This window comes from Panulirus ornatus, chromosome 20 (assembly GCF_036320965.1).
Source record: "Panulirus ornatus isolate Po-2019 chromosome 20, ASM3632096v1, whole genome shotgun sequence".
NCBI lineage: Eukaryota > Metazoa > Arthropoda > Malacostraca > Decapoda > Palinuridae > Panulirus > Panulirus ornatus.
This window is the reverse complement of record NC_092243.1, coordinates 45,168,902-45,183,128: the sequence shown is the minus strand read 5'-3', so window position 1 is coordinate 45,183,128 and position 14,227 is coordinate 45,168,902. Positions and strand designations below refer to the sequence as shown.

At 49.4% G+C, this 14,227-nt stretch overlaps 1 protein-coding gene across 5 annotated transcripts in view; it reads right to left on the bottom strand.

Moving 5' to 3' along the window:
• The window catches only part of LOC139755803 (multiple PDZ domain protein-like), a 252,211-nt gene that overhangs the window by 15,908 nt on the left and 222,076 nt on the right, over window positions 1–14,227 (bottom strand). For 4 of the 5 annotated variants that reach the window (XM_071674417.1, XM_071674422.1, XM_071674418.1 and 1 more), the window contains 4 exons: window positions 9,887–9,992; window positions 8,989–9,067; window positions 1,893–1,923; window positions 763–879 (listed from right to left, as the gene is read on the bottom strand). In XM_071674417.1, the coding sequence (XP_071530518.1) occupies window positions 763–879; window positions 1,893–1,923; window positions 8,989–9,067; window positions 9,887–9,992 (333 nt within the window). The remainder of the gene's footprint in view (window positions 1–762; window positions 880–1,892; window positions 1,924–8,988; window positions 9,068–9,886; window positions 9,993–14,227) is intronic. The other variant, XM_071674421.1, reaches the window with a different exon arrangement.

Here is a 14,227-nt window from a genome sequence, read left to right as displayed (position 1 = left end):
GATGTGTGCGGCCACCTAGTGTAGGTTGTGGCAGTGACTCACCCTGGTGTGTGCGGCCACCTAGTTTAGGTTGTGGCAGTGACTCACCCTGATGTGTGCGGCCACCTAGTGTAGGCTGAGGCAGTGACTCACCCTGATGTGTGCGGCCACCTAGTGTAGGCTGAGGCAGTGACTCACCCTGATGTGTGCGGCCACCTAGTGTAGGTTGTGGCAGTGACTCACCCTGAAGTGTGCGGCCACCTAGTTTAGGTTGTGGCAGTGACTCACCCTGATGTGTGCGGCCACCTAGTGTAGGTTGTGGCAGTGACTCACCCTGATGTGTGCGGCCACCTAGTTTAGGTTGTGGCAGTGACTCACCCTGATGTGTGCGGCCACCTAGTGTAGGTTGTGGCAGTGACTCACCCTGATGTGTGCGGCCACCTAGTGTAGGCTGCAGCAGTGACTCACCCTGATGTGTGCGGCCACCTAGTGTAGGCTGCAGCAGTGACTCACCCTGATGTGTGCGGCCACCTAGTGTAGGTTGCGGCAGTGACTCACCCTGATGTGTGCGGCCACCTAGTGTAGGCTGAGGCAGTGACTCACCCTGATGTGTGCGGCCACCTAGTGTAGGCTGTGGCAGTGACTCACCCTGATGTGTGCGGCCACCTAGTGTAGGCTGTGGCAGTGACTCACCCTGATGTGTGCGGCCACCTAGTGTAGGCTGCAGCAGTGACTCACCCTGATGTGTGCGGCCACCTAGTGTAGGCTGCGGCAGTGACTCACCCTGATGTGTGCGGCCACGTGATGGAGGCTGAGGCAGGTGACGGAGGATCCGTTCACCTCCAGCAACTTGTCGCCCTGCAGGATGCGGCAGGAGCGGGCCGCCGGGCTGCCTGGCTCCTGGTAGTGGTGAGGGAGACACTTGATAAAGGCGGACCTCACACGACATATTATGGTGTCATTATAAATCAGTATACTGCAGGATTTATACTGTGGACACAATACATCGTGGTCACGTACAGTCCAGGCAAATTCATGCCACAATGAAGGAGAAATGAAATATGATAATAGTGTGGCGGATGTGGGAGAATGCTTTAGGTTACTGTCGGCGTGTTTCTGGCGTCAAGGTTAGTGCACTTCTACTGTAATGGTTAATGCGCTTCTGTCGTCATGGTTAGTGCACTACTATTCTCACTAGCTATTATCGATGTCACCGTCAGTATACCTGTGTGTGAGTGTCCTCTGCAGGAGGCAGTAACTTCAGGCCAAACTCACTCTCCATCCGGGGATCAAGCTGCACCTGGACTGAGTGGGAATATTCGCCTCCAAGTGTTACGTGTGATAAAAAGTCTCACACATAAGAGTGTTCTGAACAATAAAACGCCACAAGATATACCTGGACATGAACCAGACTTGATCGTTTTACGAAGTCTTCATTTCTCAGTAAAATGTGATCCAAGTAATCTCACAGAAACGTTTATTTATGCTAGGCTAGGTTATAGAAGACTCCCCATCGCGATATCCTTGCCTTTTACCAACTGGTGCTGTGTAAAACCTACGGCACGATAACCACTGCTTACTGTACTATCTTACTTCGGTTCTTACTTATTATTGTGTAACTCTGTAAAGGTAACTTTTGGAAGCCGTCAACATCTCTTATGCCGAAGTATGACAGATGAACTGCGTCAGGTGACAGAAATGTCCCGAGTGGGTTGACTTTATTTACTTAGGGAACAATAAGAATTCTCATACCTACGAGGCTTCTACTGTTATTACTAGGAAAGTAGGAAACGAGGCTTCTCCTGTTATTGCTAGGAAAGCAGGAAGAGTTCACTTTGACGGCAAGAAGAAGGAAAAACATAAAGAATGGTTCTGTGGGGTGCAGGTAGAGGGAAGTGGGCTGGCTGACTTACCACTAGCGTCACGAATATGCCGCTCCGGTCTCTGCAGCAGGAGAGAACATAGCATTAATAACAACAAATTAGTCGTAAGCACTTTTTTATTTTGGGTTATATAATAATAATAATAATAATAATAATAATAATAATAATAATGATAATAATAATAATAATAATGATAATAATTAGAGATAATAGTTTATTCCTGACACTTCATTGCTGAGGTGATGTTTGATTGGTTGTGATTTGCCTAACGGTGACCGGGTGTTTGGCTGGTGGTCCAGTCCTGCAGTCTGTTCAGGATGTTCTAGACGGCTATGAAGACGGGAAAACTGCTGCCAACAATGGAAGAACATTTGACGTGTATCCGTAAAGTAGGAGGATCCATCAGGGCGTCACTGGTAAGGAGCAGACAGCACAAGGATCCCTAGTTTGCACCTGGTGAGACGCGCAGGTCAGCGGGTTCTGGAGGGTAAAGGTCTCTGGGAAGCCTACAGTAGCCTGACGACGCTCAGTGAACAAACCTGCCAGCGATGGATGGAGACATGTCTGCAGCCCAAGGTAACTAGCGTCCATGATGATTATCTCATGGGTGACTAGTTGCTTGCCTAGCCTTGGTGAGGTTTGTTGATAAGAGAACGTCACAGGTTGGTCTCTCTCTTGGTGGTGGTAAAGGCCAGGTGGCGGACGAGGCAGTGAGCGGGAGATGAAGTCTTCTTGTTACCAGCGAAATGTAAGGCTTTCATGGAGTACGGTGGAGATCTGGTCTGTCATCATGGCCAAAGGGTTGTATTGCTACTCACTGGCGGTGTGGGGTACCACATCCTCCCAATCTGTTACTCTCCAGTGGTATGGGGTACCACATCCTCCCCAACACTTACTCTCCAGTGGTGTGGGGGGTACCACATCCTCCCACAGCACTGTTACTCTCCAGTGGTATGGGGGTGCCACATCCTCCCACAGCACTGTTACTCTCCAGTGGTATGGGGTACCACATCCTCCCCAACACTTACTCTCCATTGGTGTAGGGTACCACATCCCTGCCCTAACACTTACTCTAGTGGTATGGGGTACCACATCCCCCGAAACAGTTATTCTCCAGTGATGTGAGGTACCACATCCTCCTCAACCCTGTTACTCTCCGGTGGCGTGGGGTACCACGTACTAACCCAACACTGTTACTCTCCGGTGGCGTGGGGTACCACATCCTCCTCAACCCTGTTACTCTCCGGTGGCGTGGGGTACCACGTACTAACCCAACACTGTTACTCTCCGGTGGCGTGGGGTACCACGTACTAACCCAACACTGTTACTCTCCGGTGGCGTGGGGTACCACGTACTAACCCAACACTGTTACTCTCCGGTGGCGTGGGGTACCACGTACTAACCCAACACTGTTACTCTCCGGTGGCGTGGGGTACCACATCCTCCTCAACCCTGTTACTCTCCGGTGGCGTGGGGTACCACGTACTAACCCAACACTGTTACTCTCCGGTGGCGTGGGGTACCACGTACTAACCCAACACTGTTACTCTCCGGTGGCGTGGGGTACCACATACTAACCCAACACTGTTACTCTCCATTGGTGTGGGGATACCACATCCTCCCCCAACACTTACTCTCCAGTAGTGTGGGGTACCTTATCCTACCCCAACACTGTTACTCTCCAGTGGTGTAAGATACCACATCCTTCCCAACACTGTTACTCTCAAGTAGTGGGGGTACCACATACTCCCCGAACACTGTTACTCTCCAGTGGCGTGGGATACCACATCCTTCCCAAAACTTTTACTCTCAAGTGGTATGGGGTAGCACATCCTCCCCAACATTGTTACTCTCCAGTGGTGTGGGGTACCAGATCCTCCCAACACTGTTTCTCTTCAGTGGTGTGGGGTATCACATCCTCCTCGTATACTGTTACTCCTCAGTGGTGTGGGGTACCACATCCTCCCCAACACTGTTACTCTCCAGTGGCGTGGGATACCACATCCTTCCCGACACTGTTACTCTCAAGTGATATGGGGTAGCACATCCTCCCCCAACATCGTTACTCTCCAGTGGTGTGGGGTACCACATCCTTCCAACACTGATACTCTCCAGTAGTGTGGGGTACCACATCCTCTCCAACACTGTTACTCCTTAGTGGTGTGTGAGGGTACCACATCGTCCCTCAGCAATGTTACTCTCCAGTAGTGTGGAGTACCACATCCCAACACTGTTTCTCTCCAGTAGTGTGGTGATACCACATCCTCCTCAACACTGTTACTCTTCAGTGGTGTGGAGGTACCACATCCTCCCGCAACACTGTTACTCCTCTGTTGTTTGGGGCATCACATCCTCAACCAACTCTGCCAATGGTGTCAGCGCTTCACAGCCATTCATCTGTATGAGACTGGCACAACATCTGTATGAGACTGGCACATCATCTGTATGAGACTGACACAACATCTGTATGAGACTGGCACATCATGTGTATGAGACTGGCTCAACATCTGTATGAGACTGGCACAACATCTGTATGAGACTGGCACAACATCTGTATGAGACTGGCTCAACATCTGTATGAGACTGGCACAACATCTGTATGAGACTGGCACAACATCTGTATGAGACTGGCACAACATCTGTATGGGACTGGCACATCATCTGTATGAGACTGTCACAACATCTGAGACTGGCACAACATCTGTATGAGACTGGCTCAACATCTGTATGAGACTGGCACATCATCTGTATGAGACTGTCACAACATCTGTATGAGACTGGCTCAACATCTGTATGAGACTGGCACAACATCTGTATGAGACTGGCACAACATCTGTATGAGACTGGCACAACATCTGTATGAGACTGGCACAACATCTGTATGAGACTGGCACATCATCTGTATGAGACTGGCACAACATCTGTATGAGACTGGCACATCATCTGTATGAGACTGGCACAACATCTGTATGAGACTGGCACATCATCTGTATGAGACTGGCACAACATCTGTATGAGACTGGCACATCATCTGTATGAGACTGGCACAACATCTGTATGAGACTGGCACAACATCTGTATGAGACTGGCACAACATCTGTATGAGACTGGCACAACATCTGTATGAGACTGGCACATCATCTGTATGAGACTGGCACATCATCTGTATGAGACTGTCACAACATCTGTATGAGACTGGCACAACATCTGTATGAGACTGGCACAACATCTGTATGAGACTGGCACAACATCTGTATGAGACTGGCACATCATCTGTATGAGACTGGCACAACATCTGTATGAGACTGGCACATCATCTGTATGAGACTGTCACAACATCTGTATGAGACTGTCACAACATCTGTATGAGACTGGCACAACATCTGTATGAGACTGGCACATCATCTGTATGAGACTGGCACAACATCTGTATGAGACTGGCACATCATCTGTATGAGACTGGCACAACATCTGTATGAGACTGGCACATCATCTGTATGAGACTGGCACATCATCTGTATGAGACTGGCACAACATCTGTATGAGACTGGCACAACATCTGTATGGGACTGGCACAACATCTGTAATGAGACTGGCACAACATCTGTATGAGACTGGCACATCATCTGTATGAGACTGTCACAACATCTGTATGAGACTGGCACAACATCTGTATGAGACTGGCACAAAATCTGTATGAGACTGGCTCAACATCTGTATGAGACTGGCACAACATCTGTATGAGACTGTAACAACATATGTATGAAACTGGCTCAACATCTGTATGAGACTGACACAACATCTGTATGAGACTGTAACAACTTCTGTATGAGACTGTTACCAGAGTAAAACAGTCTAACCCTAAATACAAGAGCATGACCAATGATCACTAAAGCACAAACGACTCCTGGCTAAAAAGTCGCGACCTTTGACCTGACCCTGAGGCACAGAACAGGGCAGCTTGTGTGTCGTAGCGTGACCTGAGGTGAGACCAGAAGAGCAGCATGATATGGGCAGTTATCCAGGTTTGGTGAAACACTATGTGCAGCTGACGTGTCTGACACTAACACTGGTTGTATATACCAGTCTACTGTGAGCATGGCTTTTACTGACACCGACTAGTACGTGAGCTTAAATACTAACTGCTTGACTATGTCATCTGGTACTCAAGTGACACATTATCTAGTTGTAGTGTTAGCTATCATCTTAACTGCAATATAAGCTATCATTCTAGTTGTAGTGTTAGCTATCATCTTAACTGCAATATAAGCTATCATTCTAGTTGTAGTGTTAGCTATTATCTTAATTGGAATATTAGCTATCATTCTAGTTGTAGTGCTAGCTGTCATCTTAATTGCAGTGTTAGCTATTATTCTTGTTGTAGTGTTAGCAATCAACTGTAATGTTAGCTATTATTCTAGTTGTAGTATTAGCTATCATCTCAACTGCAGTGTTTAGCTATCATCTCAACTGCAGTGTTAACTATCATTCTAGTTGTAGCACTAGCCAATGACCTAGTTGCAGTCCTAGCAATTATCCTAGTCCAGTGTCAGCTATAATTCTAGTTGCAGTGTTAACCATTTCATTAATTATAGTGTTAGTTATCATCCTAGTTGTAGGTTACGCTATAATACCAGTTGCATTGTTAGTTAATATCCTAGCTGCATCTTCACTATGGTAGTTATAGTGCTATCATACCAGTTGCATTGCTAGTTAATATGCTAGCTGCAGTTACTATGGTAGTTATAGTGTTAGCTATTATACAACCATATGAATGGCTGATTCACAGTCAGTGAGACTGCTGAAGGCTGGAACGACATTAAACAGACGACAATTTCAGGTGATATGTAAGCCTGGTGCGTACATATGCTGACAATGTGAGCTCATCTGACAGAATAGGCTGGTAATTCTTACAGGTATCGAGTACCTATGAGCACCAACCATGAAATTTTGCCATGGTGACACGGCTAGCGCGTTGCGCTCACCACTCGAACCGTAAGTTAATGAACGACGTATCTTTGGACAGCTTTGCTTCGACCTATCACTTGTCTTGCTTGTTGTATAATTCTTTTTTGCTCTGGAAGTTGCTCTACTCCGCTGGCGTAGTCATCAGTTTTACGTTCATCCGGTACTGTCTTCAACCATAAGTCTACTTCTCTGAATGTTTCTGTTGTCATTCCACTTGAATGTCTTAAATCATCGAGTATTCAAATGATCCTTCTATGCTGGGCAGGAGTCAGGTACCTGTCTTACGAAGTTTTGGTTTGTCTTCAGGAATGACAATGAATCTGCATCATCCTTGTCTCTTTGATCTCAGGTTCAGAACACTATTCTTTATTCCTTGTATTTGCTGCCAGACATATATTATCATATATATCTCCCTCCGACGTTCCAGATTGTAAAGCTCTACTTCTTTGAACTGTTCATGGCAATGTATTTGCCCTATTCTATTTATTTGTCAAATGCTTCTATATTCTCAGCATCTTGTCCATTTCAGTCTGTTTTATTGAAGACCACACAAGACAGCAATATTCCAGTGTGCTTCTCGCTTCTCATAAAAAACATTAAATATTTTCATCATTAAGTGTGTGGCTCTTGTTGCAAATGTTCTCAATAACAACATTCCACTTATCACCTTGCTGGAAAGCATTACGGTATATTGTCAATATGTTCCTGGAATTCATATTTTCCTCTGATAATTATTCCCCAATCCTGGACATTTGCTTCACTCTCTATTTCTTTTCCTGTATGGTCTGTGTATGTAGGTACTGCTAAAGCGTTAACTGCCATGTGACTACTATGTTCAAATTTTTCTTCACTGAATTCCATCAACTTCCCTTCAGCCATCGGCAGATGTGACCCAAGTATCTCTGAAGTATCGCCTTGATCTTCCACACTCTCTGTTGCTTGACCTACTCTCGTGTCGTCTGCGAAACATCTGACTACGCTTCCTCTTACTTCCTTATCTGTGTCTGAGATCATGACCTTCCCTCAGGTATGTTTCCATTTGCAACTACTTTGAATTTTCCCTTGGTTCAAGGTTGTTTATACCACGTGCTTTGATAACAACCCATAGTTTATCAATTACCTTTCCAAAATCAAGAAATAAACAGTGTCTGATCTTTTCTCATCCATCAAACTCGCATGTCACAGTAATATGCTATAAGTTGTTGTGTTCTCACTTTGCATCCATTTCCGCGCTATATTTAGTCCCCACTTTAATCCTATTAATGTAAGAGATACTCGTTTTATGTCCTTTATATCTGTAATTAAAGCTACAATTGTAAAAATCAAATCAATTGCGTTATCATTTCCTGTTGGTTTATATGTGTTAGGCTGTGGGCTTCGCATAAGCTAATCAGCCTGATAAATTGTTCTTTTTCACCAGCCATTGCACTGCTCTCCTTTTTAATTGTAAAATCACATCAATACCTCGATCCATATTTCCCCCAGGGTGCAAAATCTAAATGAAATTTGAAATCTCTTGACTTAGTGTTGTGTTGATTGGTTGATCCCAGGATGTGCAGTGTCAGAGGATCACTGATTGGTTGTTTGTGGAAGGTGATATGTATACCTGGCAGTGACTGGTTGTCCTTAATGTGGCCTGTAAGCGTAACACTGATTGGCTGTCAGTACAATCTTGCGTACCAGCCTGGCGTTGAGTACAAGAAGTTACGACATATTTAAGAAGCTTAACCGTACTTGGAAACCATTTTCTCATACTGGCTAAGTTTATGTACAACAAACATTTATGATAAACGCTCAGGAAAGTTATTTTCTTTCTCCAGTTTCGTCTGCCAATGGACGCAAGTCACCAGCAGACTCGGTGCAGGTAGAGCTCCCGGTGGAACACATGGTCGCCCCCGTGAATCATTCATCACCCGAGGCCTCTTGACCAGTGTGTATATAGTAAGGAAAGTTACAGCAGCGTGATGTACGGTGTCTCGTGTGGGATCAGGTGACAGGAACATTATGTGTGTATTTTATCTCGTGTGTGGACGTGCGGGATCAGGTTACAGGAACATTATGTATGTACAGTGTCTCATGTAAGAGTGTATGGGATTAAGTTACAGGAACATTAAATACACCTCGTGTGTGATGGTGTGAGACACAAGGTTGAACGTACCTCCGCTCCATCAACGACAGCCCCACACGCTCGGCCACGCTCGATTTATGAAGCTCCACTGTGATGAACTTGGTCGGCTCTGCAAGATTATACGATCCTTCAGGTCAACTTGTCACACAGTGAAGTCATTCATGTCAAAATCTCACACAGTGAGGTCACCTAGGTCAACATATCACATTGTGAGGTCATTCAGGTTCACACGTCACGTACTGAGGTCATACAGGTCAACGTCTCACACAAGGGGGTCATTCAGGTCAGCTTCTTACATGATGAGGTCGTTTAGGTTAGCATATGACGTGGTGAAGTTAGGTCAAGAGCTCATGTGACGTCACTCAGAGCAATCTTTTAGATTAGACTGATCAAAGTAAACATTTGCGTGACGTCACTCGATCGTGCTTTTACACAGTGACATGATATGAAGCAAGACGAGGGTAGGATGTAACGTCTACTACAGGGCTGAGGAAATGTAAGACGAACCTATGGCCACACATTTCCAAGTTTCACTCACAATGACCTGACTCTCTGACGCAGAGCTACTGACTGACCTAGTGAGCAGAGGGTACTGTGCAGGGGTGTGGTAACCTGGTCTGTGACCTAGCCCATGAGGGGTCAGGTCAAGGGTTAGGTAATCATATTCAGGAATCAGTCTGGGTCAAGATCAGGTCATCGTGTTCAGAAAGTTATCAAAGTGTAGAGTTCTCATCAAGGACCGAGCCATCAAGAGACTCATTCAACATCAAACGTTAACTTAATGATGAAATGTGTGATGTTATTAGAAAGGTTCCTCAGGAGAGAAGCTGAGGTGAAGTGTTCCTAGACCCAGGAGCAGCAGATGGCTTGGTCAGCTGGGGGCAGGAGACTGTGACCCTCCAGTGAGGACGACTGAGGCAAGACTAACCTTGGGTGGTGGTGAAGAGCGCCTCCGGGTCCTCCCGCAGCACCAGTAGCCTCACAGGGGAGGCCGCCGCCCTGAGCGCCATCACCGCCTCCGCCCACGTCGCCTGCTGACGGCAACAGAACACCATGTTAAACACCAGGCTGGGACGAGGCTTCCCCACTCGCCTCCCGCACCAACACCAGGCTGGGACGAGGCTTCCCCACTCGCCTCCCCCACCAACACCAGGCTGGGACGAGGCTTCCTCGCTCGCCTCCCCCACCAACACCAGGCTGGGACGAGGCTTCCCCACTCGCCTCCCGCACCAACACCAGGCTGGGACGAGGCTTCCCCACTCGCCTCCCCCACCAACACCAGGCTGGGACGAGGCTTCCTCGCTCGCCTCCCCCACCAACACCAGGCTGGGACGAGGCTTCCTCGCTCGCCTCCCCCACCAACACCAGGCTGGGACGAGGCTTCCCCACTCGCCTCCCCCACCAACACCAGGCTGGGACGAGGCTTCCCCACTCGCCTCCCCCACCAACACCAGGCTGGGACGAGGCTTCCTCGCTCGCCTCCCCCACCAACACCAGGCTGGGACGAGGCTTCCTCGCTCGCCTCCCCCACCAACACCAGGCTGGGACGAGGCTTCCTCGCTCGCCTCCCCCACCAACACCAGGCTGGGACGAGGCTTCCCCACTCGCCTCCCGCACCAACACCAGGCTGGGACGAGGCTTCCCCACTCGCCTCCCGCACCAACACCAGGCTGGGACGAGGCTTCCCCACTCGCCTCCCCCACCAACACCAGGCTGGGACGAGGCTTCCTCGCTCGCCTCCCCCACCAACACCAGGCTGGGACGAGGCTTCCTCGCTCGCCTCCCCCACCAACACCAGGCTGGGACGAGGCTTCCCCACTCGCCTCCCGCACCAACACCAGGCTGGGACGAGGCTTCCCCACTCGCCTCCCCCACCAACACCAGGCTGGGACGAGGCTTCCTCGCTCGCCTCCCCCACCAACACCAGGCTGGGACGAGGCTTCCTCGCTCGCCTCCCCCACCAACACCAGGCTGGGACGAGGCTTCCCCACTCGCCTCCCGCACCAACACCAGGCTGGGACGAGGCTTCCCCACTCGCCTCCCCCACCAACACCAGGCTGGGACGAGGCTTCCCCACTCGCCTCCCCCACCAACACCAGGCTGGGACGAGGCTTCCTCGCTCGCCTCCCCCACCAACACCAGTAGTATCATTGCTCCCACATAATCCATGTATATGATTACATCCTTCTCGTCTAATGTATTAAGGATAATATGGAAACCTGATCTAATTTTCTTGTTTTTTATCCCAAGGAACAAATATTCAGACACAATAAGACATCAGAGAAAATATAGCTGGTCGAGAAAATGTAACTTAAAGAAAGTGTTGGTTAAGCCACTCACTGTGATCAACAGTAGTGGAGAAGCCACCCAGTATGATCACCAACAGTGGTGGAGGAGCCACTCTGTGTGATCACCAGCAGTAGTGGAGGAGCCACCCAGTATGATCACCAACAGTGGTGGAGGAGCCACTCTGTGTGATCACCAGCAGTAGTGGAGGAGCCACCCAGTATGATCACCAACAGTGGTGGAGGAGCCACTCTGTGTGATCACCAGCAGTAGTGGAGGAGCCACCTAGTATGATCACCAACAGTGGTGGAGGAGCCACTCTGTGTGATCACCAGCAGTAGTGGAGGAGCCACCCAGTATGATCACCAACAGTGGTGGAGGAGCCACTCTGTGTGATCACCAGCAGTAGTGGAGGAGCCACCCAGTATGATCACCAACAGTGGTGGAGGAGCCACTCTGTGTGATCACCAACAGTAGTGGAGGAGCCACCCAGTATGATCACCAACAGTGGTGGAGGAGCCACTCTGTGTTATCACCAACAGTAGTGGAGGAGCCACCCAGTATGATCACCAACAGTGGTGGAGGAGCCACTCTGTGTGATCACCAGCAGTAGTGGAGGAGCCACCTAGTATGATCACCAACAGTGGTGGAGGAGTCACTCTGTGTGATCACCAGCAGTAGTGGAGGAGCCACTCTGTGTGATCATCACCAACAGTGGTGGAGGAGCCACTCTGTGTGATCACCAACAGTAGTGGAGGAGCCACCCAGTGTGATCACCAACAGTGGTGGAGGAGCCACTCTGTGTGATCACCAGCAGTAGTGGAGGAGCCACCCAGTATGATCACCAACAGTGGTGGAGGAGCCACTCTGTGTGATCACCAACAGTAGTGGAGGAGCCACCTAGTATGATCACCAACAGTGGTGGAGGAGCCACTCTGTGTGATCAACAACAGTAGTGGAGAAGCCACCTAATATGATCACCAACAGTGGTGAAGGAGCCACTCTGTGTGATCACCAGCAGTAGTGGAGGAGCCACCTAGTATGATCACCAACAGTGGTGGAGGAGCCACTCTGTGTGATCACCAGCAGTAGTGGAGGAGCCACCCAGTATGATCACCAACAGTGGTGGAGGAGCCACTCTGTGTGATCACCAGCAGTAGTGGAGGAGCCATCCAGTATGATCACCAACAGTGGTGGAGGAGTCACTCTGTGTGATCACCAGCAGTAGTGGAGGAGCCACTCTGTGTGATCACCAACAGTGGTGGAGGAGCCACTCTGTGTGATCACCAACAGTAGTGGAGGAGCCACCCAGTATGATCACCAACAGTGGTGGAGGAGTCACTCTGTGTGATCAACAACAGTAGTGGAGAAGCCACCTAATATGATCACCAACAGTGGTGAAGGAGCCACTCTGTGTGATCACCAGCAGTAGTGGAGGAGCCACCCAGTATGATCACCAACAGTGGTGGAGGAGCCACTCAGTATGATCACCAGCAGTAGTGGAGGAGCCACTCTGTGTGACCACCAGCAGTAGTGGAGGAGCCACTCTGTGTGATCACCAGCAGTAGTGGAGGAGCCACCCAGTATGATCACCAACAGTGGTGGAGGAGCCACTCTGTGTGATCACCAGCAGTAGTGGAGGAGCCACCTAGTATGATCACCAACAGTGGTGGAGGAGCCACTCTGTGTGATCACCAGCAGTAGTGGAGGAGCCACCTAGTATGATCACCAACAGTGGTGGAGGAGCCACTCTGTGTGATCACCAACAGTAGTGGAGGAGCCACCCAGTATGATCACCAACAGTGGTGGAGGAGCCACTCTGTGTGATCACCAGCAGTAGTGGAGGAGCCAGTCTGTGTGATCACCAGCAGTAGTGGAGGAGCCACCTAGTATGATCACCAACAGTGGTGGAGGAGCCACTCTGTGTGATCACCAACAGTAGTGGAGGAGCCACCCAGTATGATCACCAACAGTGGTGGAGGAGCCACTCTGTGTGATCACCAGCAGTAGTGAGGAGCTACCTAGTATGATCACCAACAGTGGTGGAGGAGCCACTCTGTGTGATCGACAACAGTAGTGGAGAAGCCACCTAGTATGATCACCAACAGTGGTGGAGGAGCCACTCTGTGTGATCACCAGCAGTAGTGGAGGAGCCACCCAGTATGATCACCAACAGTGGTGGAGGAGCCACTCTGTGTGATCACCAGCAGTAGTGGAGGAGCCACCCAGTATGATCACCAACAGTGGTGGAGGAGCCACTCTGTGTGATCAACAACAGTAGTGGAGAAGCCACCCGGTGTGATCAACAGTAGTGGAGGAGCCACCCAGTGTGATCACCAACAGTGGTGAAGGAGCCACTCTGTGTGATCACCAGCAGTAGTGGAGGAGCCACCTAGTATGATCACCAACAGTGGTGGAGGAGTCACTCTGTGTGATCACCAGCAGTAGTGGAGGAGCCACTCTGTGTGATCATCACCAACAGTGGTGGAGGAGCCACTCTGTGTGATCATCACCAACAGTGGTGGAGGAGCCACTCTGTGTGATCATCACCAACAGTGGTGGAGGAGCCACTCTGTGTGATCACCAGCAGTAGTGGAGAAGCCATCCAGTATGATCACCAACAGTGGTGAAGGAGCCACTCTGTGTGATCACCAGCAGTAGTGGAGGAGCCACCCAGTGTGATCACCAACAGTGGTGGGGGTCGAAGGTGGTGGAGAACTCAAGCGTGGAGGTCGGAAAAGGAGTAGGGTCATATGGAAGGCTGAGGCAGATGTCAGTGTAGGGCAGTCAAGATGTTGGGTAACGACATAATTAATGGATCAGTTACGGGAACCATCTAGACATCCTCTCTCTGTACACACATCAACTGCAGTACCTGGCTAGGAGACCAGGATGGGTTAAACTTGGCTTCCATACAGTCAGTAATGTGCTGCTCTGGGCTTCAGATACAGTTATGTGCAGCTCTGAGCTTCAGATACAGTAA